This window comes from Aethalodelphis obliquidens, unplaced genomic scaffold (assembly GCF_003676395.1).
Source record: "Aethalodelphis obliquidens isolate GAN/ISIS:26980383/991018 unplaced genomic scaffold, ASM367639v1 scaffold8, whole genome shotgun sequence".
Taxonomy (NCBI): Eukaryota; Metazoa; Chordata; class Mammalia; order Artiodactyla; family Delphinidae; genus Aethalodelphis; species Aethalodelphis obliquidens.
In genome coordinates, this window is record NW_020837952.1 from 54576970 (window position 1) to 54603837 (window position 26868).

The window sequence follows — 26868 nt, forward strand, 5'->3', positions numbered from 1 at the left end:
TCTAGTGGTCAGGGCTGTGATGGCGATGAGGTGCAGGGTGGAGGCAGGCCTTCCCCCCAAAGCCCTGGATCTGTGCTTTGATGCTTCATGTCCCACGTCCAGAGAATCCCTGGATTCTGAAGAGTTGGGACACCTGGGCTCTGCCCTGCCTCTGCCAGTAACTTGTTGTGTGACTTTGGGCAAATGCCTCTGCTTCACTGGGGCCTCAGTTTCCCCAACAAGGATGACTCCAAAGAGGGTGCACTGGGGACTCTGCCGGGTGTGTGGCTGTGGAAGTCTGTGACTCATTCCTTTCACAAAGGGGAGGAGAGTAGGCAGATGGAGGACTCAGGATTAGTGGGGAAGAGGAGCCCAGAGTTTCTCCATCTTTAGATATTCCAAGAGGAGCTGGAAATATGTAGCTGTGTGTTAAACTACATGATTATTTAACACTGGAACCTAATGCAAAATAATCTGAAAACCTTATGCGGGCTGAATACACATCTGTGGTCCGCACTCCCCTCCCGCCGGCCACCTGGGGTCTGACCTGAGGGTGGAGAAGTGCACATCCCCAAGGGCGCTGAGCCCCAGGAGCCCTGTCAACCAATACCACGCGGTGTGAACACGTGGCAGTCCACCTCGGCAGTTCTGGGAGAGGAGAAAGATGGCAACCCTGGGCCTTTGAGGTGGGCATGGCAGCATGGGCAGGGGAGGCTGTCGTCAGGGACGTGGGGGCCAACGCTGGACCCTGTTTGACAGGCAGACAAGAGGCCAGCGGAGGGCAAGGCTGAGAGCCCACTCAAGGGCCGACTGGTGACCTCATGGCGGATGCCCGGGGACCGTCCCACGCTGTTCAATCCGTTCCTGCTGTCTCTGGGGGTCCTCAGGTGGCAAAGGGTAGGCTGGCTCCAGTGGGGTGGGGCTCGGGTGAGGGTGGGGAGAGTGGGGGAGGGGAGGGAGGAGGCTGGTGTCAGTCAAAGAAAAGCCAGTAGGGGCTCAGAGTGAGAGATGTGGAGGCCCCATGTGAGGAAGGAGAGCTGGAAGCAGAGCCCAGAGCTTCCGTGGTCTCTGCAGCGAGGGGGACGTCCCACCTGCTGGACCAGGCTGGGGCTGTTTTCAGCTTTCAGGGTGAGGGGTGATGGAATAATCCACCCAGCTGAAAGCTCCCAATCAGCAAATAGGCCAAGGGGAGCCAGGCTGGGAGCAAGGGGGAGAGGGAGGGAGGGCCTGCGAGGGGCTCTGGGATTGCAAAGTGTGTCTCAGACCTGGGTCTGAGCCAGTTGCACAAACATCTGGCATTACGTAACCCATTCCCTGCCCAGAGAGGGCTGTAAACACTCAGGCCTCTGGTTGGTGGTTTTCTCAAGGGCGGGGAGGGGAGGCAGCTGTGACTTGTGCTCTCCTGCCCCCTTCACGGTGGGAGGGAAGAGGCCTGGCCATCTCCAGGAGCCACAGCCTGGCTCATGGGGTCTCTTCTCTCGGTGACAGGCTGACTCTCATACTCTCATCAGCTTGGGGTCTAGCTCTAGGCTGAGAGCCTGTATACCCATTCTACAGATGAAGGGACCGGGACTCAGAGAGGTGAGGTAGACTTGCCCGAGGTTGCACAGCTATGGTTTAGAGCAGCGTTCGCCAACCTTTTTGGCACCAGGGATCGGTTTCGTGGAAGACAATTTTTCCATGGACAGGCGGTGGGGGGGATGGTTCAGGCGGTAAAGCAAGCGACGGGGAGCGATGGGGCGCGACGGGGGAGTGGCAGATGAAGCTTCGCTCGTTTGCCCGCCACTCACCTCCTGCTGTGCGGCCCAGTTCCTAACAGGCCAAGGACCAGTACCAGTCCACAGCCTGGGGGCTGGGGACCCCTGGTTTAGAGGAACTGGCCTCTTGCTGATTTTCCTCATTCCTAGATGAGAGAATGGCAGCAGCCAAACTCACCAAGCCTCAGTTGCAACATCTGTCTAATGGGGAAAAAAAAATCTATGGAGATGATCAGGGCTGCAGGGAAGGCTCAGGGAAATCAGGATGCACAGAGGTGTGATGGGGTGGGGTACGGGGTAGTGGGGCGTCCAAACACTAGCTTCTCCATCCACTTCTTAATTTCCTCGCTGCTGCTCTTTGGGGGTTAAGGCACAAGGGTAACCAGGCAAACGTGGTTATCTGGGCAGAGTGGTATCTTCAAGCCATGGGCGGGAATTACCTTATCAACCTCACTAAGGGTCACTAACACACAGCAGTTCCGGCAGGAGGGGGCAGGTAAGTTTTTGGCTGGAGAGAAGGGGGAGAGAAATGGGGAAATGGACTCTGGGATGATGATGATGGTGATGATGGCCAGCATTTATTGTGCACCTACTATGTGCTCAGCTCTGTGTTCAGTGCGTGGCACATCTGATTGCATTGAATCCTCACCACTAGGCATACTAGGTACAGTTCATATTGTCCATTTCATAGATGAGGGAATGAAACTCACTTGTTCCAGGTCACACAATGGGGGAGAGCTAAGATTTGAACCCTGCTCTGGCCGACTTCAGAGCCCACCCCCCCACCTCTGTGCATCCGTATCTCCCTGAGTCCTCCTTGCAGCCCTGAGAGTCTCTGCAGATTTTCTCCATTGGACAGATGTGGCAACTGAGGCTCAATGAATTTGCAGCTATCCTCTCACCTGGGAATGAGGAAAATCAGGAGCTGAGAGACGGAACTGCTAGTGGAACCACCCAGACAATTACTTAAAGCAGCTTCACACATCTCTTGGGCTGGACAGTGAAATCAGTCCAAGGTCAAGAGCTAGGAAGCCTGGGCTTGAGTTCTGTCTCTGCCCCTAACTTGTGTGACTTTGGGCCATCGTCTCCCTTCTCTGAGCCTCACACTGTTATCTTCAATAGAGTAACGCTTTGAGACTGGATAACCCCAAGGTTTGGTGGCTCTGTTTAATGAGTCAATCCTGGGTCCCTGAAGCCGTGCCATCTCTGTCTTACCGGGGCAAGTTGCAATGAGGCAGTCATTCCTTCATTTGTGCATTCATTCACTCGACCAATGTTTACTAAGGACCTAATGTGGGCTGAGGCCCTAGGCTTACCATGATATAGACAAAAACCACTCTGTTCCTGCCCACAAGGAGCTCACAGTTTGTGAGGACACGGACATATAATTGATTAGAACACTGTGTGGTCATCACTTGAGTTGGGGAGTGTACAGATGCAGGGAGCTCTGGGCAGGGAGTTCACGCAGGCAGCCCTGGGAAAGGAGCTTCTAAGTCTGTGCTGGGGGCACTCTGGCTTCCTTTGGGCTGAGACTTGAAGGGTAAGGAGGAATTTTCCAGGCAAACAAACATGTGGAGGGAGGGAAGGGAGAGAGTGAGTGTGCGTGTGTTGGGGCATAAGAGGACAGGAAGGGAAGTGTTCCAGGCATGGCACAGCACAACATGTGCAGTTAGGGAGGTACAGAGGACCTGGCTTATTCTGGGACTTCCCAGCGTTGTGTAGCCCTAGCACGTGAAATGTGTGTGTCTAATGATAGAGGACAGCAGGCAGGGGCCAGATGATAATGGACATGACTGCGGGCACAAGGATGTGTGTATCAACAGTGGAGAAGTGTTGAAGAACTTTGAGCAGGGGAGTGTTCTCATCACTGTGTTGAGGGTACTAGAAGGGAGTCCCAGAGGCCAGGAAACCAGCAAGGACGCTGGTACTGCCAGGTGTCCACGCCACTGCGGTAGGGCATTGGTGGTAGCTGAGGTGTTCTGTTTGTCCATGCACTCTCCCAAGGACCAAATGCCTGAGTGAGGTACGGGGTAGTGTGGGAACACTCAGCACAGGGATGCCAGAAGGCCAGTGTCTAGGAGGACTTACCCTTGGTCTCATTCCTCAGGGTGGAGGAGAGAATTCCAATGGGAAATGCTGGGAAAACTTCAGCTCCCTGGGCCTCTGTTTATCTGTGAAATGCAGATAGTGATTATAATCATGACAGCAATAATTTTCGAACCCCAAACTGAGATGGCAGAATCATTGAAGTGGTAATTATTCCAAGCTCCCCTGCGCCCCTACCTAAGGAGAGCTAACTAGGGATAAAGGGGTTGTTCTAGGTGCTTTACTTAAATTAACACTTAATACTTACAGTAGCCTGTGAGATAACAGCATTATCCCATTTTACAGAGGGTGAAGTTGAGGCACAGAGAGGTTAAGGACCTTGCTTAAGGTAATATAGGGTTTAAGTCACAATGCCCCATAAGCCACCTCATGCAGTTAGCAACAAATTCCACCACAGTACCTCCTCAGCTGCAGGCTTAGAGGAGATTCTGCAGGGCAAATGTACTCTTACAAACCACCAAGTGTTCTGGGAAAGTGAGAAACGGGTATAGCCCACACCCAAGAACCCAAAATGAGGTTCTTAAGGCGAGAAAGACCCCCGGTGAGGAGGGCACGTTTAGGAAAGGCCCTACCAATTCCAGAACTCACTTTGTGCTTAGATTACTTCCTAGGAATCCCTTCTCTTCTTACTGTGTGACCCTGGGCAAGTTGGCTCACCTCGCTGAGCCTCCGTTTTCTCATTAGTAAAATGGGGACAAGGATATCACCTGCCGGGTTTGTGGTAAGGTTGAAAGTCCATTACATGGGTAACGAACAGGGCTTGGCGTGTGGGACCCGCTGAATTGGTAGTAATGGGTGCTTTGCCCATGTCGCCATCAAACCGAGGCGCCGAGGCCTAATGGACCCATCGCTCCGTCCGGCGGCTGGCGTGGGTCGGGAAGCCGTTGCTGGACGACGAGGGTGCCACACCCGGCTGCCCCCACCCCGCACTCCCTAGCCGTGGCCCGACGGAGTCACCTGCACGTTAGGCCCTTCCTTCCTCCTAGCTTGCCCGCCGTCAGAGCTCGGCCCGCCCTCACTTCCCTCCGCCCCCATCCGCCCCCATCCGCCCGCCCCGACTGCCCCAGCTCACCCGTCCCGTCGCGGCAGACCCCGCCCCCGGGCCCCTCCCGCGCTCCTATTGGCCTACTCGCGGCCCCCGCCACTGTTTGTCTCGGCTTCCCCGCCGCCCATTGGCCCGCCCGGATCCTCCCAGGAAGTTTGAAAAAAAAAAAAAAGTTTTATGGGCGGATGGAAGGGGCTGGGGCAACGCCGGGGAAGGGAAGGGCCGGACGAGCGGCGGCGGCCGGCCGAAAGGGGCGGCGGCGGCGGCGGCGGCGGCGGGATTCCCGCGCCGCTGAGCCCGGCCCGAGAGCCCTTTCCACCTTCCTGCCTCCTGCTCTCGCCGCCCCGGGGTGCCGCCATGACGGTGAGTGCCTCCCCGGGGGGCAGCCCCTCTGCGCCCCAGGTCCGGATGAGAGCAACGGCCAGAGCCAGAGCCGAGCCGCTCCCCTCCTGGGCAGCCCCCTCCTCACTTCTCGGAGGCGAGAGGAGGTCTCGGCCGGAAGACAGGGCGACCCCGGTGGCACGGGCCGGCCGTCCTGCCTCACCTTCCCCCGGCCTCCGCCTCACCTTTCTGGGCCAGAAGCCCGGGCAACCCCCGAGAAGATGGGAACTCTCGTTCCCAGGCACCACCCCCTCACTTTTGCGGGACCAATCACGGACAGATTCCGGGTGGCCTTTTCCCTTCTCCTTTCCAGCTCCCCCCTTGGTGAAAACCTGATCTGATCCTCCTAAGCTGCCAGATCCGTAGGGTCTCTCAGGGTTCTGGGCCACGGGAGGAGCGGAGATGGGCCTGGCCTGGACCTGGGTCTCGCCGGGGCCTGGAGAGAGGCGCTCCCTGGTTCGGATGGGTCGCGCTGATGTGGGCCTGGGAAGGCTGTACGCCTGTGTGGGCGCTGGCCGGAGGTTGGGTGGGTGAGAAGGGGCCGCCTCTTCCCATCCTGACCAGAGCCTGTCCTGGGACTTCTGAAGCAGCAGGATACCATGTTCTCTCGGGCTTGCCACTTCGAGCTTGCCACTTCGCAGCGGCGCTGGGACCTTGGGTGGGGCAGGCCCGCTCTTGGGGGTGGGGAACACGATGGCAGGGATTTGTCTTTCTCTTGGGGATGAGCCCTACCCAAGCTCTCTCAATACATGCGCCTTATTTATCATATTGCACCTCATAGCTGAGTTCACCATTACCCCCATTTTACAGTCAGATAAACTGAGGCTTGGGGAGGGGCGTTGGTGAGTTGCCAGAGGTTACCCTGATTGTAAGGGAAGGAGTAGCCCTTTTCCACGTCGCTCTGGCCCCTTGACTGTGATGTTCTGGAAGAGAGGGGCAGGACTGCTTTTGGTTTCTGGCAAGTGACTTAGGGAGGCTCTGACAGCCTGATGAGGAGGGTGGGGAGAGTTGAGCAGGGTGCTGTGTGCAGGGGCCCTGCCCCTGTGAGTGTGATGACCTGCTCACTGCCTGGACTTCCTCAGGCTCTGCACATCCTGCCACCTCTCTGCCGGCCCTTCCTGTTGTCAGCAGCCTCCCCTTCCCTGTCAGGGAGGAGTAGAGAGGGATGTGGGGGGAGGAGCTGAGTCAGTGTCTTGGCCGCCCGCCCCCGCCCCCCCAGCAGGCTAGTGGGGGGTGGTTTCATTGCTGACTGGGTGCCTGCCAGGCCCTGAACTGGGTGCTTTCACATTACCACATTGGAACCCTGAAGGTTGATGGTAACTCCCCATCTAACAGATGAGGACACTGAGGTGTAGAGAGGTGAAGTTACAGGTGACACAGCTGGGCCCTGGACGAGCCAGAGTTTGTAACCAGGTCTGTCCCAGTCTTCTCTCAGGATGAGATAAGAAATGTACACAGTTGCCTTTCCTGGGGAAGCACACACTGAACAAGGGCAAGGCTGCTAGAAGCAGCATGTGGAGGAAGACAGCACATCCCTGCTGATGGGAGGGGGCTTCCCGAGGGAGATGTCCTCCTGTGACTGTAGGACTTGGTCAGGTGGAGATGGGCTGGGGGAGGAGGGACAGTGTGGACAAAGGCTGGTGGCCATATTTGGGGAATTAAATGGTGAAAACGTAGAAAAGGGACTTGGGGAGGAGGCCTCAGAGGCCAGGAAGAGCAGCTTGGGCTTTGGTCAGGGGCACTGGGGAGCCATGAGAGGTTTCAGAGCGGAGGGGAGGCTCACAGTCACCTTTGACAGCGTTTACCGGATTCATCCTGGCCGCTTTCAGACCTGAGCCTGCTCCAGGCCGGGGTCCTTCCTGTTTCATCTTCATACCCTTTTCCTCTCTTCTGGCCCCATCTCCCCGACCTCAGGAATCTGAACGAGCAAGTGGCAAAGGTGCTGTGACTGGGTAAATGCTTAGAGGCTTCGGGAAGCCAGGCCTGGAGTCAGGATCTGCTCCACCTCCTTTTGCGCTAGCCGGGTGCAGCCTTGCCCCTGGAGCTTCATTCCCCAGCTGCTACCCGGCATCAAATTATATACCTGTGCGCTTGTTTATTGTCTGTTTCTGCCCTGAGTTTTCACCAGGGCAGGGGCCACATCTCTTGTTCACAGCTTATTTCCTGGCGTAGAACAGGGGCCTGGTTCCAAAGGAAAAAAAAAGAAAGAGAGAGAGAAAAAAAAAAGAAAGAAGAAGAAAGAAAGAAAGAAATTTTTATGAATGTTCCCTGAGTCCTCGGGTCTTGGGGCATGAACTCCCTGACTGAGTTGCTTCTAGTCTAGCCTGTGAGGGATAAGTAAATGGCTTCAAGACAATCACAGATGCAACAGAGGCCGTGGGAGGTCGCCTGGTGTGGTGTGTGGTGTGTACTGGGAAAGGGGCCTCTGCCGTGGCAATTAAGCCGGGTCTTAAGGCATGAGAAGGGGTTTGCCTGGTCGAAGGAGGAGGAGGCGGCGGCCTGGTATTTCAAGCAGAGGACACAGGCATGTGTGGAGGGCCCTACTAGTCCTGATGTGTTGGGCATCAGAGAGGATGTGTGATGACATAAACATGGGGCCCCTTAAGCAGTGGGGAGTCCAGGTTGAGGCTTTTGTGCCATCCTAAGGCAGCTGGACCTTGTTCTGAAGCCATCTGGAGCCATCCCTGGAGGTTTTAAGCGGCTTGTGACATTCGGCCTTTTGGATCGGGTCCCCTGCCAGAGTGTCCTTACAGGAGGCTGTGTCGATGGTCCAGGCCGGCAGGAGGCAGTGCTGACCTGTGGCCAAAGGAACGAGGGCCCACTGTGAGGACCTGTCAGTGCTCCGGAAAGGAAAAAGGAGAAAGGGAGCTTCCTTCGGGAGGAGGAATGGTGTCTGGGCCTGGGGGCCACGCGTGAAGGTGCAGGGGAGGCGATTTATGTTATCAGACCTTGTGACCCCTGGGGGGGGTTCCAGGGTGACTTCAGGACCTCTCCTGCCAGCAGGTTTAAAAGCTCCTGTCCCCAAGGTCACTGCACCATCTCGTGCTTGATGCGGCACGTGTGCGGCACGTGTGTGGTGTGTGTGCTGGCGTCTCCATGTGTGGCCCATTCAGTTCTCTCACGGAACCGGCAGGAGGGCAGGGTCCTGCTATCATTAGCCACATCAGGCAGCCGGGCTCAGGGAGGGCATGTGACTTAGGCAGGTCACCGTGACCCCACTTCCCAGGCAGCCCTCAGGGTCCCAGCCTGTCATTCCTGCCCTTCCTCAGCCTCTGGAAGCCCACGGCTGATCTCCCAGCCCTGGCTCAGCTCAGTCCGATTGGCTGGGTTATCTGCTTGTCCTTTCCGGGGGCTCCCTTCGGGTCAGCACAGTGATGCCAGCTCCGTGGTCCATCCCAGAAGGCCTACCTTCTCATTCTCAGCGCCAGGAGGTGGAGGTGCAGACTGCCTCAGCAGCACAGGAATTTAGATCAGGGAGGTAGAGGAGGGTGGACGTTTCTTCAGCACGTTTCCCCTGGGGCCACGGGGGCGGTCTCCATCTGCATGTGGACCCAGGTGACTTGGTGGCCCTGAGCGTGGCTAACCGGTTTTCAGTCTTAGCTTAGAACCACGCTGAGCGGCTTCCGGCCCACATGGGGAACAGGGTGGGGAAGGAGAGAGAGCAGACAGGGCATATGCAGCCTGGGGTTTCCCAGGTCTGGGCAGAGCCTGTGTCCCTTCCCTCAGACAGGTCTGCGGGCAGGGGCTGCGATGCAGGAGTTGGGCTGCCGGCCTGCCGAGATCCAGGGGCCCTGGTCCCAAGGCCATGGCTGGAGACGGCTCAGGATGTCCAGGCTGCTGGCCCAAGCCCCTCTCAGGTCTCTTCCTCCACCTGAGGAAGAGGAGAATGGGGCTCCCTGACAGGAAGGCGGGTCAGGGGAGGTGGCCAGGTCAGGTGGCTCCGGTTTCCAGGTTTCCAGCCGCCACCGCCATCGCCGCCTACCCCACTGAGCCATGCCACCCGCTCCCTCCATGCAACCGGACACCTTGGCCTGGTGAGGCTGTGATGCAGGTGCTGATAGGTGGGCTCAGAGCCATGGCAACAGGTGGCCGCCTCCTCCCTGCCTGCCAGCCTGGCCCGCCAGTGGGCACGAGCTGAACCTCTGCAGGTGGACCGGGACTTAGACGAGAGAGTGGTCTCCCCAGCAGGCAGGGAGGGTCTGTGGATAGGCCTGGCCAGAGAAAATGCCTGGATGAGCAGTTTCGTCATCTAGGGTTAGGTGGGGGACCTAGCTCACAGGCCCCCGTGGAACATGCTACAGCTGGGAGCCCCCAGACCCCGGGGCTGTGCCCCCCTGAGCAGCACCCGGCAGGTAGGGCTTGCTGGGACTGAGGTACCATCTCCCTGGCCCTTCCAGAGATCTAGGGGGGACCAGGAGGTCTCTGACCTCAGCCTGGGCCTGGCTCCATCTTTCAGGCTCTCCAGGAGATGAGGGAAGTGCAGGGCTGGTTGGACCATGGGAGGGTTAGTGGGTTGGGAATGGGTAGGAGCGTTAAGGCATTGTCCTGCTGGGCCGCTTGGGCCTCATCAGCGAGAAGAACTGGACGGTTCGCTCAGCCCTGCTGATCTGGCCTGTCCTCTGAGCTCTCTAAGGGTCCCTTTTTACAGTCAGAGATCTCCTGCCCCCTGTCCCACTCTCAGGTGAGGAAGCCGGCTGGTGGGAAGGGAGCTCAGAGGTCTGTGGTGGGTGGCCAGTCACCCAGCCCACCTCTCAGAGATTGCCGGATGTTCGGGAAAGGGACCAAGGCTGCCTCAGTGGCTGGGGAGCCTGCCTGGATTTAGGGGGCTACCTGGGCCCTCAGCCCTCCCTCACTCGGGGGCAGGATGGGCAGCCCCCCTTCCTCCCCAGGCCCCTTTGGTTCTTGCTGGGCCTGACTCATCTGCCCCCTCCTCTCCCCATAGCCCGATCTGCTCAACTTCAAGAAGGGATGGATGTCAATCTTGGATGAACCTGGAGAGGTAGGAGGGCTGAGGCGGGGGTGGGGTGGGGGGTGGGAGGTGGGGTTGCTGCAGGGCCCAGGTGGCTGAGCTGCTTCCCTGGCCTGTCCGGCTTTCTAAAGACCCTGGCTTCAGGGTGGAGAGGGTACAGGGTGGGGGCCGGAGTGGGAGGCTTGAGGGTAGGATGTTTCTTGTCCTGTTGGAAAGAAGGCCTTGGGCTGTGGGGTGGGAGGGCAGAGGCTGCTAGTCATCTCAGCCTCTCGGAGCAGTCTGCAGTCTGTAAAGGTCACCAGGGATGGCGGCCTCCTGGTGCTTCACGCCCTGCACCCCATCCCCTCTCACCAAGAGCCCCTCAGCCCTCCCACCTCTTGACGACCCTGGCTGGGTATCCAAGGGTCTGGGATGGAAGCGTTCACAGAGATCATCCAGCCTGAGACACGTACAGATTCCCAAAGACTCAGCTTTACAGCAGCTCCCCCCAACGCTGGGGGTGGGGCTCAGACCACATTTCTTGAAGTCTCACCAACCTGGGGCCCCATCGGGTGAGTCACAGCTTCCTCTGGCCTCGGTGGCCTCATCTGTGAAATGGACATACTGGATACTAATAGTTCTTTCCAGGGTGGATAACGGAGTCACAGAGATTAAGCATGTAAAGGGTCCCACACAGCCCCCAGTGCCTGATGGGCCTCAGCTGATAACCTTCCCTTTCTCTAACGTGTGCCTCTTTACAGCCAGAAGGGACAGTAGCCTTACACCAACTCTACCCTTCTGGCTGCCAAGCTGAAGCTGGAGCTGGCCTCCTGCCCACCCAGCCTGAGAAGGGACATCTCCCCGCCCAGGTCCTGCATGCGCCTGCGGCTTGAGTCTGTGTGCAGCCCGCATGCCGGGGAGGGCATGGAGCCAAAGGGAATCTCATTGTGTTTCCTACCCACACGCTTTATTCCCTCCAGCCTACAGCCTTCGTACCCGCTGCCTGCTTGCCAGTCCTCTGGTGGCTGGGCTCCAGGCTCACACAAGGCTGGGCACCCTGCCAGTGACCCTTCCCGGCCTCCCCCACCCAGGGTCTCTGGAGGGCAGAGATTATGGGCTCCACCCAGAACTGGCCGTTACTCATTCTCTTTCACAGGGTTTTGGAATGTCCGAGCTGGAAGGGCCCTGGGAGTTCAGCCAGCCCAACCCCTCAGTGCACAGACAGGAGACAGGCCCACAAGGGCTTTAATCTCTTCCGGGCCTAGCAGCACTTTGGGCAAACCCTGGCCTAGAACTCAGGGCACCTGAGGCCCATGCAGCTGCCATCTCAGGCAGTCACAGACTAGGCCTGGAGGGGCCAAAGAGATCAGTTGACACAGAACCCCTGCCCCACTTTACAGAGGGACAGTTGTCCTGAGCAGCAGCTCGGGCCATTCAGAAGAGCAGGGTGGTTCTAAGGCCAGCCTCTTAGAACGATCCCCAACAACCTAGTGCCTGACCCTATGCGCAGTGCCACGAGAGACGTCCCAGGGAGGGTTAGGCATTTCTAACTTCACTAGGAGGCTTAGGGTCTTATTAGCCCTACTTTATAAGTCAGAAAACTGAAGCTCAGAGAGGTCGAGACACTTGACTAAAGACACACAGCTAGCAAGGCATACAATAGTTGTAACCTTGGTCTCTTGGATGCTAAAATCGTATTTGTTAGGGGAGGCAGTGTGGAAGGAAGTAGAAAGTATCATCCTGGCACATCCTTGAAAACTTACTGTCTTCCTGAGGAAAGAAAACGAAGTACTTGAAGTAATAAACAAGGGCTTAGTGATGTGGGAGAGCACCAGGAGGACATGCACTGACCCTGGCAGTGGGTGGACCTTGACTGGCCTTTCAGTGAACGGTCAGAAGCCCAGAGGTGGGCTGAGCTTGGCACTTTCATATCAGGCTGTTCTGATGCCCCCACCCCTCTCTTATGTGTCCTGCCAACCTAGTCCTGGTTGGAGCAGAGAGAAGCCCACATCATAAATGTAGAGATAATGTATTCACATAGCTGAACACGCATGTAACCAGCACCCAGATCGAGAAACAGAATACGACCAGCACTCGGATGCTTCTCCCTGGGCACCCTTCCAGTCCTGCTCTCTGGTAGACTTGTCTTTGACCACTGGGGTGATTGATCTGGGGTCAGTGTACGGAAAAAGGTTTTTGAAGTTCTGGCCCCCGACTTGCTAGGCAAATGACCTTACACAGGTCATATCCCCTTCCTGGATTGCACTGGGTGGGATTTGCATGTAGGAGCCTTGGTGATCTTGGTGGAAAGTTATCAGGAAGCCTGTGGAAGTGTCAACAATCAGAGAAGGGCCCCTGAGAAAGAAAAGAAGGGTGTGGTTACTGAGGAAAAGCCGACCCATTTCACAGATGCTGTCCCCGCAGAGAGGAAATGGGGGGGCTTACTTCAAATGTGGATTTTGTGACTCTGCGCTGTCCCCTGCCCCCCACCCCTCAGCAGAGCAGATGAGGGTGCCAGGCCCCTGCTGCAAGCAGAACGGTTGACCTGGCAGCGCCCAGGGTGCCCGCGGAATGGTGCACACATGCACGCACGCTGTCATTCCACACCCCCGCACCCCCTCCCTCACCACCATCTCTCCTTCACAGTGGAAGAAGCACTGGTTTGTGCTGACCGATTCAAGCCTCAAGTACTACAGGGATTCCACTGCTGAGGAGGTGAGACGATGAGATGGGAGGGCTCTCTCCCCCATCAGGTGCCGGGGGACACCTGGAAGGGGCTTGGGGGTCCCGGTAGGGTCACTGGAGTCCAGGGACCATCGTGAGCCCTCCTGCTGCAGGCAGATGAGCTGGACGGTGAGATCGATCTGCGCTGCTGCACGGACGTCACCGAGTATGCGGTGCAGCGCAACTATGGCTTCCAGATCCACGTGAGTCTGCGGGCGGCTGGGGGGCGGCATGCCTGGAGGGCCCCCCAGAGGAGGTGTCGGGGTGGGGCGTGGCCCAGCAGACTGGCTCCTATCACTCATTTACCTGGAGATCCTGTCCTCAGAGCCAGTCAGAAGCCCTGCTGCCAGCGCTGAGCATTTCTGGGGCGATCCCGGATATCGTTGGCAGGGCTATTCAGATGTTGGAGAGATCTTGGAGCCGATGGGGCTCTCCTGAGGCTAGTGGAGGGGAGGTTTTGCATGCTCTGCTCACCTCCAGGCTTAAGACCTTAGATACCCACCTGGGAGGGAAGGGCACCTCTTTGGAATCCATAGTGGGGAGGGAGCAAGGGGGCTGGCCAGGTGGCAACCTACCTGTGGGGTGGACTTACAGACCAAAGATGCTGTCTATACCTTGTCGGCCATGACCTCGGGCATCCGGAGGAACTGGATCGAGGCTCTGAGGAAGACTGTGCGTCCAACCTCAGCCCCAGATGTCACCAAGTACGTGCTGGGCTGGACCGGGGCCTGTGGGGAGGCACTTAACCCCGCATCCCGAGTGGGTTTCCGGCACTCACCTGAGGGCCCTGTGGCTCTACCTGCTGGGCCTCAGTTTCTCCACCAGCAGAATAGGGAGAGGGAGAGGGCACGGGGTATCCGTGGCACTCATCCAGAAATACGTTGAGGATTTGAGGTTTGCCTCTTGTCCCTCTCTATCTCCCCACATCCTGAAAAGGCGGGGAGAGGCCTTGGCTCTTTGGAGAAGATGCCGGTCAGTCACAGCCCCATGAGGTGGCTGATTGACTGTGTGCCGCAGGGGCTGCGTCTGAGCCTGTGTCAGGGAGAGGGGATGGCTACTTAGTCTGGGTGGGGAGCTCACTCCCTGTGGCGGTCACTGAGGGTAGAGGGGCAGGAGGACCGAGTGACCTGGTGGTAGAGCCCCACACAGGATAAACCCCAGATGCCCGTAGGGGCTGGGACTCTGGCTGCTGGGCAGTAGGAACGGAAGCATGGTATCGAGGGGTGCTGAGTGCGCGTCCACCTGCCTGGCCACACCCTGGCTGGTCAACCTTAGGCCAGTTGCCGTCTGGCCTGAGTTTCACATTCCTCACGTGTCACACCGAGGTGTGTCATGTGAGGACGTGCATGGAGGCCCCGTGTAAACTCTCAGCTGCCGTGCAGCTGGGCTGTGGCTTAGTATATAGGCTCCGCTGCTACAACAAAGAAACCCCAAACACGGGTTTAAACAAGGGACAGGTTTCTTTCTCGCTCCACAGCAGCCCACAGCCTTGCCTCTGCGCCAGAGCACTGTTCACATTCTCATGGGTCCCAGCCAGGAGCCAGGCCAGGGCACGGCTGGTCCTTCAAAACGTGCCACCTCTCATATGCACTGGGCAGAGTGGAGTCACACGGCCACGTGTAGCCCCAAGGGATGCTTTAGTGTTTGGCCGGGTAAGCACGTACTCAGTATTGCTATGGAAGAAGAGGGGAACTGCCTCAGTCGTTACGGGTCTCCACAGTTTGTGCTCTGTGCACCCACCCAGAGGCCACCGTTCATCTCACCAGCAGTGACCCTGGGCATCTCCCCTATTCCGCTGTGAGGCTCTTGAACCTAGGGCCTTGTCAAACAGCACACCCTTAATACTAATGCTTCGATCACATTCTCAAAGGGCTTCCTGGTCGCTTTGCACACGTTTGCTCACCTAGTCCCTCCTGTGCGTGGCACTGTTGTCCCATATCACAGATGAGGTAACTGAGGCTCAGAGAGAGAGGCCAGGTACCCTGGACCCTCTGCCGGTAAGTGGCAGAGCTGGGATGGTTCCCAGGGTCTGTTAATGATGAAGCTCTAGTTCTAAGCTGCTTCCTCCACTGGGGTCTGTCCCCTGGCCCCGGTGCACGGGCGACACTGCAGAAGTGCTTGTTTTGGGACCAAGAGGGCAAGGTCTCGCCTGATGTGGCTCTGCTGGCCCCCTAGGCTCTCAGACTGCAATAAGGAGAACACGCTGCACAGCTACGGCACGCCGAAGGGCTCCCTGAAGGCGGGGGAGCAGCGGGCAGGCTCTGAGGTCATCGGCTGGGGCGGCCCCCGGAAGGCGGACGGGCAGCGGCAGTCACTGGACTACGTGGAGCTCTCCCCGCTGACTCAGGGCTCCCTGCAGCGGGCCCGCACCCCGGCCCGCGCTCTCGACCGCCCGGCCAAGCAGGAGGAGCTGGAGCGGGACCTGGCCCAGCGTTCCGAGGAGCGACGCAAGTGGTTCCAGGCCACGGACAGCAGGGCCACAGAGACACAGGCCGGCGAGGGTCCGCGCCGGGGCCTGGGTGCCCCCTTAACTGAGGACCAGCAGAACCGGCTCAGTGAGGAGATCGAGAAGAAGTGGCAGGAGCTGGAGAAGTTGCCCCTGCGGGAGAACAAGCGGGTACCTCTCACTGCCCTGCTCAACCAAAGCCGCGGGGAGCGCCGGGGGGCCCCAAGCGACAGCCATGAGGCACTGGAGAGGGAGGTAGGCGGCACTGGCCTCTGGGAGCCTCCTCACCCTACCAACACCCTTCCTATCCCTGCAGTCGCTCTATGGCATTCATCTTGCATACCTACAATGATGGGGAGCTCACCCCTGACCACTGACACCCTGCCCCCGCCCCCCCCCCCCCGATTCCTTATGAACTAGAATCTTCTTTCCTGGACCTTGGGGACTTTTTGTTTTTGTTTTCCCATCTGAGTTCTGTCCTCAGCAGTCACATAGAAGGGAAGAGGAAGAGAAGGGAGAGACCATTTATTGAGTACCTTCTGCATCCCAAGCCTTGTGCTAGGCCCTCTTTACCTACATTGGCTCATGTAATCCTCACAGCAGTCTCATGGTCCCATAGGGTAGACCTCATCACCGTTTTACTAATGGGAAACTGAGGCTCCAAGGCATTTCTCCCCACCTACATAACGTGGGGGTGACCGCAGTGTCCTGCTCCCAGCCCTGTCGAGCCTACTCTGGGCCAGCACTCTCCTGGGTTTCTGACCTGGCCATCCAGGAAACACCTAGAATGTCCCCCTTGCCTGCATCTCCACACGAGGGCCACTTCCTCCCATCAGCTGCATCCCCACTTTCAGGCCCTCACTGACCTCGCCTTCCTGCCCACCCCTGCGATAGGTCCAGTCCCTTCGTGCCCAATTGGAGGCCTGGCGTCTCCAAGGGGAGGCTCGGCGTCTCCAAGGGGAGGCTTCTCACGGTGCACCCAAGTCCCAGGAGGACGGCCACATCCCCCCAGGCTACATCTCACAGGTAAGGCCAGGAAGCTGTTGTGTTGGGGGTGGGGGCAGGTTTCCGGTTGCCACGTTGTGAGAAAACGGCTAATATTCTGGGAGCCCTTCCTGTGTACCGGAACCCGTGTGAGGCATTTGACATTCATCATCTCATTTAATCTCCCCAGCGGGTGGACGTGAGCACTGTGCCCATTTTTACAGACAAGGCCACTGAGCTATGAGAGGTTATGTGACTTGCCTGAGGTCAACCTGCCTGCAGATGTCAGAGGTGGGATTTGAGCTCGGGTCAGGCTCACTGCAGAGCCTGTGTTTGAGCCCCCACGTGATCCTCTGTACTTAGACCCCTTCCCCTGCACGTCTGGGGAAGAGGGGGCCTGGTGGAGAGTGGGATTCCTAATGGGCAGGCCCCTGGAAGTCGCCCGCTAAACACAGGGAAATCCTGCCCATGCCTGCCAGGCCGAGGCCCTGCGCAAGGTGGTCTGCGGGACGTGGGCGCCTCCAGTGGCCCTCGGGAGACGCATGGTCTGCCTAGGACAGCGGCTCTCAACCAAGCTGATTTTGTTCCCCTGGGGCTATTTGGCCGTGTCCGGAGACACTTTTGATTGTTATGCCTGGGACAACTAGCTCTCCAGAAAAAATACATGTGTGTGTACACACAGACACACTTGTATATGTTTATTGTAAATTTCACTGATATAAAGGATGTTTAGTGTGCAACTTACAAATAAAAAGTATGTAATGTTTTTTATTGTGAATTCCATATAGCAAATTGATTTTTCTCAGAATACTTTCGTTGATTTTTTCCGAATGCTCGTATCCACAGCCAGCTGACAAGCGAGTATCGTTCTAACACGAATGTCATTTGGCCTTTTCGTTTGTGTGAATGAGTAAGACAGCAAGACAAATGTTGAAACTTTACTTGGTCAATGTCATAGCAACTTCTTTGCTGAATTAGAGGGTGGTTTTCTGTTGAGACCATTTGAGGATATTCTTTCAAGAATATTTCTCAGGCTTTTGTTCTGTGTACAGCGTGACGGTCGGGGATAGGGCGCGCCGATTTGAAGTATAATCTGTACTGTGAGCATTATCAGCTCTTTCTCATCTCTTGCTTAAATCTGGACAATCAACAAAACAATAAATCAAGCCCTGATTTGTAACGTTTACCAACTTCCATGGTGTAAATACTCCTGCTATGGCTGATGTCCCTGAACACAGAGTTGGGAAGCTGTGTGCCCGCCGTCATAATGACATTTCCACCCTATAGATACAGGAGACGTAAATAACCTCAAAGCATAGCTACTAATAAAATGCAGTGAAATGATTAGGAAGTGATGAGTTTTGAGTATCAGCTTTGTTTTTAATGTAACAATTAATTATAAGTTTATATAATTTCTAATAATGGGTATGCTGAATAACCGTGCCACAGAATTCCTAAAAATTTTGACAGTCGGCTGCCCCCAGCCAGCACGCCCTTGACTGAAGCAAAAAAGAATGCTGGGATCCCAGGCTCTGGGCAGGGGGACCTTCTAGAAGTTCTGAGGGGGCGTGGGGCTCTCAGGAAGTCTTCCTGGAGCTGTGGGTGGGAGCGTGGGCTGCAGCAGGAGGTGGAGGGCCAGTGGGTGCCTATCGTGGAGACCCCCACTGCCAAGCTAAGGAGCTGGGATCGCATCCCACAAATCTGAGGAGGTTTGGGGTCTGACAGTGACATCGGGAAGGTGGGGTTGGAGTGCAGGGGGCTTGGGAGGGGGTAGGGCCAGAATCAGGAGCTAGGACTTTGCTGAAGGAGAGAGATATATGGGAGGGCATGTGGAGGGAGGTGAGCTTAAGGCTGGGCCACTGCCCCAAGGAAGGCAGAGGGGAGCGGCTGGGAGCTGGGGCCTCCATGCAAGGCCAAGGGCCGTCTGGGGCTGAGTGGTTGATGGAACGTTCAGCTGAAGGGAGACCAGGGCCAAGGGGAGTTGGGGTGTGATATAGAGGCCTAGCTTGGGGATCACCTGACATGGGGAAGGGGGAAAGGGAGGGCCCAGTGTGGTCAGGGCTCCCTTGAGGCCAGAGGAAGGTGGGGCATCTCTAGACAGGGTGAGGTCCAACACCACCACCACCTGAGGCGCCTGGGGGCCTCAGAGACCCCCACCCAGAGGGCTGCAGACTTTGCTCTGTGGCGGGCCCATTCTGGGTGGGCTCGTTCAGTCGCCGGCGCCAGAGCAGCTCCGTCCTTGTCCATTTTACTTTTAGAACCTGCATTAGATTCCCTTTGGAAGAAGGTTTCCGTCACTAAAATGAAGTTTGAAAAGCACTGCTCTGACTTCTCAGCTTACAGATGGGGAAACTGAGGCCCAGAGAGGGAGCGAGACCTTGCAGCTGGCAGCAGACCTGTGTCTGCAGTCCAGGTTTCCTGGTCCCCAGGCGCCCACTGGGCACCCCAAGGCTGTCAGCATTTCGTCCTGCTAGGTTGGGATGGGCAGGAGGAATGGGGGGTGAGAAGGGCATAATGGGGAGACAGGGTGGGGGAGGGGCACCAGAGGAGAGGAGCCGAGCCATCTGCGTCCCCTCGGGTCCCTGGGGAGGCAGCCGGAGAGTCACTGGACCCTGGAGAGGTGACAGCAGGGGAGGGATTCCCCAGCCTGGTATCAGGCCGAGTGGGCACCCCTCTTCCAGCTTGTGGGGCTTTGCCACCACAGGACAGCAGCCAGGGGCCTGGGGCTTCACCCCGCGGGTGCTTACTGCAGTGGGGGCCACGCGTACTTCTTTATCTACTTTGATCCATGTCAGAGGTGGCGGCCAACACGTTGGGCCCTCGGGAAGGCAGGTCAGAGGGAGCAGCGCCTGGCCTTCTGGGAGCCCCTCATCGTGGGCTGGTTCCCACCTCCTGATGTCAGCCTCCAGACGCCCTATTGGCTGCCGGGTCTGCCTGCCTGATCTAGCTCTTTAAGAACAGCAGTCCCATCTCCCACAGTGCTCCGGTCTCTACAGGTCGGCGATCTCTACAGGTGGACTCTGACTTACCTTAGGGACCCTCCTGAGTTGGTCTTATGGGGTCTGTTTTACAGATGAGGAGATTGAGGCTGAGAGAGGGAAAGGAGCTTGCTCGAGTTCGCTCCATGGTACAGCCAAGACTAGGACCCAGTCTGTGGAATTCCAGAGCCATGTTCTCTTGCCCTTACTGGGGGCACACACAGAGGACAGGCACAGAGGCTCAGTGGGACAGGTGTCCCTTGTCCACCACTCAGAACACCTGGACCCAGGGGACCTGACCCTTGCCCTTCCCCCAAACTGGCCCGTGCAGCCCCCAGATGTGGCTGCTGGCGAGGTGGGGGTCAGTCCCCACCGGCCGTGAGGTGCCCTGTGGCACGGGGGAGAATGCAGCCTCTTAACTGGCCCTCCGTGCCTCAGTTTCTTCCTTGGCTCTTCCCCTTCCCTTTTTAATGATCTTAAACATTTTTAAATTATATAATGAATTTGTTTACATTTTCAAAAATAATTCAAACAAATCAAAAGGTTAGAAACAAACACGTGAACTCTCCTTCCCCTGCCTGCTCCCAACCCCAGGGAGCCTTGGTTACCATTTGAGCACATCTATAGAGTTTCCTGTTGCAGCCGTAACAAATTAACCACTAACATAAGACACAAATTTATCAGCTCACAGTTTTGTAGGGTGGAAGTCTAACACAGGTCTCGCCAGGCTAAAATCCAGGCATCCACAGGATCGCGTTCCCTTCCATAGGCTCTGGGGAGGCTCCGTTTCCTCACCTTTTCCAGTGTCTGGCAGCCGCCTGCATTCCTTGGCCCGTGGCCCCTTCCTTCACCTTCAGAACCTGCGAAGGAGAGTCAAGTCCTTCTCACTTCCCACTGAGCTCCTTCCGTAGTCCCTTCTGCCTCTCCCTCTGCTCCCCTGCCTCCTCTTCCACATTCAAGGACCCTGTGATTACTTTGGGCCCAGAGGATAATCTAAAATAATCTCCCTATTTTCAGGTCAGCTGATTAGCAGCCTCTGTTCTCCTTGGCCATGTAAGGTAACGTATTCGCAGGTTCCGGGAGTAGGACATAGACATCTTTGGGGCACCATTGCTTTCCACAGTATCTTTCCATACCTTTCTCTGTGTTTTCATGTACATGTACTCAGACCTACAGCTCTAAGTGTCTTGTGTCCGTGACTGGGGTCCCACCATGTGTATTGTCAGAAACCAGCTTTCATCACCTAATTTTTGGGACACTTTCTACAGCAGTCCATGTGGGCAGCTCTGTCTTTTAACAGTTGCCTGGGTCCTCTGTAAAACTCAATCCCATAATTTATTTAAGGCCTTCCCTGTTAGGTATTTAGATTATTTCCAGTTTTCATCTGTTACCAACCTTGCCACAGGGAATACCCTTGTCCAAGAGTCTTTGTACACGTATGACTTTCTGTGGGATCATTCCTAGGAGTGGACCTGCTAGGTGAAGGGGTCGTTAAAATTAGATGATGCCACCAAACTGCCCTCCATGCACCCGGTCGCGGCTGGCTCTCCCAGCAGTGGGTATTGTCAATCATTTAAACACTTGCCTGTCTTGTCTACACAGCCCCATTCTGCAGTGAGCCATTCATTTCAGCTGACTTGCTCAGCACCTGCCACAAACCAGGCCGTAGCCCAGACCCCGGGGGCTCTGAGCTGGATCAAATCTTCCTTCTTTTGGGGGAATTTATGATCCGCCAGAAGCAGAGCCTTTGGAGGCAGGGGAGGGGCTGCCCAGAGTCAGAGCTAGGAGGATCTTTAAACTGGTCTGCTGGCCAAGTGAATTACCCAGGAAGAGAAAGTTGTAAAAGAATGTTGCAGGCAGTGGGAACATGAGCTTTAGCTCAGAGGTGTGAACATGCCATGAACTGGTTGTGCTTTTTTTTTATATATAATTACGGGACTTCTTGGTGGGGAGGGCCAGGGATGAGACCACCAGGGTCAGAAACTGGAGCAGGGACTTGGCTCTGCGGGATGGGGAGGCTCAGAAGGGTTCGAAGCAGGAGAATGACAGGGTGAGGTTTGCGGATGGCGGGGAGCAGGGGCAGATACAGGCCGATGATGCCAGGGTCTTGGGGGAGGTGGTGAAGCCTGGACCAGGGCAGGCCTGCCCCTGAGACCTCTTGTCACAGGCTGGGAAAGGGCCACCAGCCAGACAATGGGGGCAGCCCCGTGACCGCCTGGCCTCCCACCCGCAGGAGGCGTGTGAGCGCAGCCTGGCGGAGATGGAGTCTTCGCACCAGCAGGTGATGGAGGAGCTGCAGCGGCACCACGAGCGGGAGCTGCAGCGGCTGCAGCAGGAGAAGGAGTGGCTCCTGGCCGAGGAGACGGCGGCCACAGCCTCAGGTGAGGTCCCTGGGCAGGAGCGGCACAGGGGGGCCCAGCCCCATGAACCTCCAAGCAGAGGCTCCTCCTGACCGGATTCGGGAGGCCTGTAAATAGGAGGTGAGGGCCTGATGCCAAACCTGGGGTGAGGGGTCAGGAGCCCCTAGATCTGGCCTCTAACCCTGCCTGCGAAGAGGAAACCGAGGCAATAAAAGACCCCGACTCACAGACCATGGGTTGTGACTCCTCTCCCTCAGGGGCCTGCGGCCACTGGGAAGCCCCCCTCAAGCCACACACATGCCCTGAGCTGCAACTCCACGTCCAGGCCCATGCCGTGTGCTGGGGAGAGACCGCTCAGCCATAGACCCTGCTCTCATGGCAGTGCCATCTCACTGGGCATGTGGTCTGGACCCTGGGGAGAGCAGGGAAAGGTGTGAGGATTTACCAAGCCCGTTACCCACGTGAGCAACCTTAGTCCTTGGCAGTGCCCGAGGGAGTGAACCCATTTCACAGATGAGGTAACTGGGGCTCAGCGAAGTTAGCGACTTGTCCCAGATGGCATAGCTTGGAGGTGGCAGAAGCTGACGTTGGAGCTCAGAGCATTCTGACTGCAAAGCCATTCTCTGAACCCTTCCCTCTGCTCTCCCAAGTCAGAAACAGGAATGCCCAAGATGCTGGCCAACTCTCCCTCTCCCCTCTGCTCTCCCAAGTCAGAAACAGGAAGGCCCAAGATGCTGGCCAGCTCTCCCTCTCCGTACACCTGCTGTGTGTGCCTGGCATCCTAGACACTTTCATAAGGTTTGCAGAATAATGGAAATGATGAAAGAGGCCACATGATCTGGAACTTAACCACCTGCCAGTGCTTCAAGCACTCAAGCCCAGGGCCCCTCATCCCAAACCCTGGGGTCAGTGCGTTTTGCATTTTAGAAAGATAACCTGGTATGTATATTAAATATCCTGTCCCAGCAGGGTCTGGGCTTCACCCTGAAATCTAGCACTAAGGTTTTGGCAAATTTTGGAAATTTCTCAAAGTCACTTTCTCAAAGTCTCAAAGTCACTTAAGTGGGATAGTCATGATCACAAACAGCCTTGTGTCCGTTCAGGTTGGGGGTCGCCACCAAAAGAGTCCAGTGTTCAGAGCTTTGGGATTTTGGAATTCTGGATAAGACTATGAATGAGGGCTTGTTTTTTTTGTTTTTTGTTTTTTGCGGTACGCGGGCCTCTAACTGTTGTGGCCTCTCCCGCTGCGGAGCACAGGCTCTGGACGCGCAGGCTCAGCGGCCATGGCTCACGGGCCCAGCCGCTCCGCGGCATGTGGGATCTTCCCGGACCGGGGCACGAACCCGTGTCCCCTGCATCGGCAGGCGGACTCTCAACCACTGCGCCACCAGGGAAGCCCAGGGCTTGTTTAATCTTCACAACAACCCCGTTTGAGCGTGGAAAGAGACTCAGTCCTTGGGGTCTCACAGCCTGAAAATAAACCAGCGGGGGCCAGTGTCTGAGTACTGACTCTCTGCCATGCATTGTTCTGCTTGCTGTACACATGTCTCCCAACAACCCACGAGAGAAGGTGCTGTTGTCATCCCTGTTCTCCAGATAAGGAATCCAAGGCACAGAGGGGTTAAGTCCCCTGCACAAAGTCACACAGATTTGTACCGACCGCAGAGCCTGCATTCTTGACCACTAAGCTGGGCCAGGCAGATGGACCTTGTTAAAGAACCTTCCAGGCTCTGCAGGGAGGACTGTGTGGGGTCTTGCCAAGAAATCACTAACAACAAGAGGTACCAGTGGTCAGACATTGAGGTGTCTCCCCAGCAGGGTCCATCAGACAGGCACTGTCATCCTCCCTTGATAGACAGGCTCAGAGAGGTTGAGCACCTTACCCAAAGCCGCTCAGTCCATGACACAGCCCGGCCCAGTGCTCTTTCATTACCACTCTCTGCTCCTGTCTCCATATGGAGTCCCGGAGGAAGTGGGGCTTGTTGCCGCTGACCCCTCCCCAATCTCCCTTCCACCTCTCTGCCCTGCTTCCAGCCATCGAAGCCATGAAGAAGGCCTACCAGGAGGAGCTGAGCCGGGAGCTGAGCAAGACACAGAGTCTCCCACAGGGCCCGGATGGCCTCCAGAAACAGCACCAGTAAGATGGCAATTGGGCCCTGCGGTCTGGGGACAGGGGCTCCCTCTGAGCCAGGAGCCCAGCTGTCCACCCTGATGATTATGCGTGGGGGACCTGTGCTAAGACCCCTGGCAGAGGGCATGTCAGTTTGCCCCCAGCTGAGACGCCTGCTCCGGTCGCATGGCACCGGGAACAGAAGCAGTGGGACCTCAGCCAGACCCGCACGCCAGTGCACACGGCAGTTCTCAGGCCCCTTCTTGTCTAGCCAGTCTCAGTCTCCACCCTTCTCTTCCCCTCTTTAGTGTCTCCCTAGAGCTGGGCTACAGTATCAGCCAGTAGGTGCCCCTCTGCCGTGGAATGTTGGGGCTATGGAGGCTTTAGAGATGGGCTTCTCCGACCCCTCCCCTCATAGAGGAGGCGCCTGCAGCCCAGAGAGGCTGTCACCAGTTCACAGCCCCAGAGCTGGCTGAAGGCAAAACTAGGGCGGGAACCAGGAGCCCTAAGCTGCTTTGAGTCTGTGTGACCTGACCCAGCTTGGCAGAGGGCGAGAGAGCCCGGGCCATCCTTCCCCTCCTCTGCCCTGGGCAGGTCAGATCTGGAGGCACTGAAGCGGGAGCTGCAGGTGCTGTCAGAGCAGTACTCGCAGAAGTGCCTGGAGATTGGGGCCCTGACGCGGCAGGCGGAGGAGCGTGAGCACACGCTGCGGCGCTGCCAGCAGGAGGGCCAGGAGCTGCTGCGCCACAACCAGGTGGGCCTGGCCCCGCTGGGGTGGGGGTGGGGCGTGGGCATCCCGGCGCCCCTGCACTGACCATCCCACCCCTCCCAGGAGCTGCACGCCCGCCTGTCCGAGGAGATCGACCGGCTGCGCAGCTTCATCGCCTCACAGGGCACCGGCAACGGCTGCGGGCGCAGCAGCGAGCGGAGCTCCTGTGAGCTGGAGGTGCGTCCACCCCCTGTGCCAGGCCACCCAGCTGGTTCTTGGGGCCTGGGTGTGGGGAGTGTATCCAGACAGGTTGGGTCTGCCCTGTAGCCGGGAGAGGACGGGGCAGCTAGGAAGGATGCCTGCTGTGCACCCAGCACTAGTGGGTGACTGGGTGAAAGCCCTCCCGTGGTAGGTCCCGCCAGCCACCTGCTGTGTGACCATGGCAAGTCACCTCACCTTTCTGAGCCTCAGTGGCTCATCTATAAAATGGAGCTAGCACCTCCCTTACTGGGAGAAGCCGGGGTGATCCCAGGGCCACCCTAGCCTTTTGTTGTGTTTAACAAAAATTTATATACAGCTTTACTCTGTGGCTGGCGCTTCTGTAAGCCCTTATATCTGCTAATTCATTGAAGCTTCCTAACAGTCCTATGAGAAAGATGCCATTACTGTTCCCGTTTTATAGGTGAGGAAACTGAGACACAGGGAGGTCAAGTATCTTGCCCAAGGCCACATGGCTAGTCAGTATGGGAGCTGGGATTTGAACCAGGCAACCTGGCTCCAGAGTCTAAGCTTTTAAGCCTCCTTTGTCCTGGCTGAACCTGTCTCCTCCTTGGTCAGGTCAGGGTAGCAGTACCTGCTCATCAGGGTTTGGGGAGGTCTTAACGAGGAAGCCCAGCCCACTCTGGTTCACACTAGGGCCACACTATGGCTTCTTTTCGTGCTCTTTGCCCTGAAGTGGAGCGCCTGGTACTGTGTTGAGGCCATAGCAGAGGTGACCATAAGCTACCCACTCACACTGTATGGACAGGGTGAGAGAGCAAGGAGAAATCAGAGAGGACTTCTTGGAGGAGTCTGCTCCTGGGGACATGGGTCTTGGTGCAGGTTGGGAGCTGCATTCTAGGGGCCTGAGGCAGAGAGAAGCCATGCTTCAGCGGTGCGGTGAGCCAGGGTAGCTCTGGCCTCTGGCCCTGCATCAGCCTGGCACCTGTGACCCCAGGTGCTGCTGCGAGTGAAGGAGAATGAGCTGCAGTACCTGAAGAAGGAGGTACAGTGCCTCCGGGATGAGCTCCAGATGATGCAGAAGGTGAGTCCCAGCCGGCCAAGGCAGGGCGTCAGCGGGGTGGGGAGCCCCTGGATCTAGCTGTGTCCCATCTTGTGAGCACCTGCTCTGTGCCGGCCACTCCTGGCCTCATCAGGCTCTCCCCGTGCCTCCCCCACGTAGGTGTCACTATTCCCATTTACAGACAAAGAAACTGAGGCTAAGAAATGTAAGAGACTTGCTCACGGCCACATTTGCTTTTATTTAGTCAGAAAATATTTATTGAGCACCCACTATGTGCCCAGCACTGTGCTGGGTGCTGGGTGACAGCCGTGGGCAAGACCAAAACCCTGCACGTGTGCAGCGTGTGTCGCAGTGAGGGATAAGCCGTGTTGCTGGGAGTTGGGGGACCAGGATTCGGGGCCCAGTCTGGCCCACCCTCGGTGCCATGTCCCTTTGTCTTTGACACCCGCTGCATGTTGGTGGCTCTGAAATGTGTGTGAGCCAAACTCATGGAAGGGGCCCAAACACTGGGCCAGGCTGACCTGGTTCTCCTCCCAGCCACTCACTGCTGTTTGATCTCGGACAAAAGCTTCACCTCCCTGGGCCTCAGCTGTCATCTTGAATGGGATGAAAATGACGCCGAAACCTGTGTCACTGAGTGGAGCCGGGGGCCATCTAGGGGGGCCACCTGGAGGGAGGAGGCCATGGGGGCAGTGGAGGGGCCTGGCTGCTTTGTGCCGGCAGGTGGGCAGGGCCAGGAAGGAGGGCTTCGTGCCCTCACAACCCCTCCCCGCCCCCCAGGACAGGCGCTTCACCTCGGGAAAGTACCAGGACGTGTACGTGGAGCTGAACCACATTAAGACGCGGTCGGAGCGGGAGATCGAGCAGCTGAAAGAGCACCTGCGCCTCGCCATGGCCGCGCTGCAGGAGAAGGAGGCCGTGCGCAACAGCCTGGCCGAGTAGAGGTGGGCGTCCCGGGCTGGGCGGGGCTGAGGCCACGCGGGGCCTGGAGGTGTGAGCTGAGGCTCATCTGCACCTGACTCCCCCTGCCGTGGGGGCCAGGGCACCTCCCTCTCCTAG

At 57.3% G+C, this 26868-nt stretch overlaps 1 protein-coding gene across 4 annotated transcripts in view; it reads left to right on the forward strand.

Moving 5' to 3' along the window:
- Positions 1-26868, forward strand: part of TRIOBP (TRIO and F-actin binding protein) — a 58303-nt gene that overhangs the window by 29433 nt on the left and 2002 nt on the right. Inside the window, exons 11-23 of one of the 4 annotated variants that reach the window (XM_027107593.1) lie at positions 739-876; positions 10211-10267; positions 12863-12931; positions 13054-13143; positions 13535-13644; positions 15116-15641; positions 16281-16412; positions 21582-21729; positions 23743-23845; positions 24413-24572; positions 24651-24764; positions 25744-25830; positions 26590-26753. In XM_027107593.1, the coding sequence (XP_026963394.1) occupies positions 739-876; positions 10211-10267; positions 12863-12931; positions 13054-13143; positions 13535-13644; positions 15116-15641; positions 16281-16412; positions 21582-21729; positions 23743-23845; positions 24413-24572; positions 24651-24764; positions 25744-25830; positions 26590-26751 (1896 nt within the window). In that variant the 3' untranslated portion in view covers positions 26752-26753. Of the gene's footprint in view, positions 1-738; positions 877-5049; positions 5251-10210; positions 10268-12862; positions 12932-13053; positions 13144-13534; positions 13645-15115; positions 15642-16280; positions 16413-16560; positions 17712-21581; positions 21730-23742; positions 23846-24412; positions 24573-24650; positions 24765-25743; positions 25831-26589; positions 26754-26868 lie in introns of those variants that run through there. The other 3 variants (XM_027107592.1, XM_027107590.1, XM_027107591.1) reach the window with 3 other exon arrangements.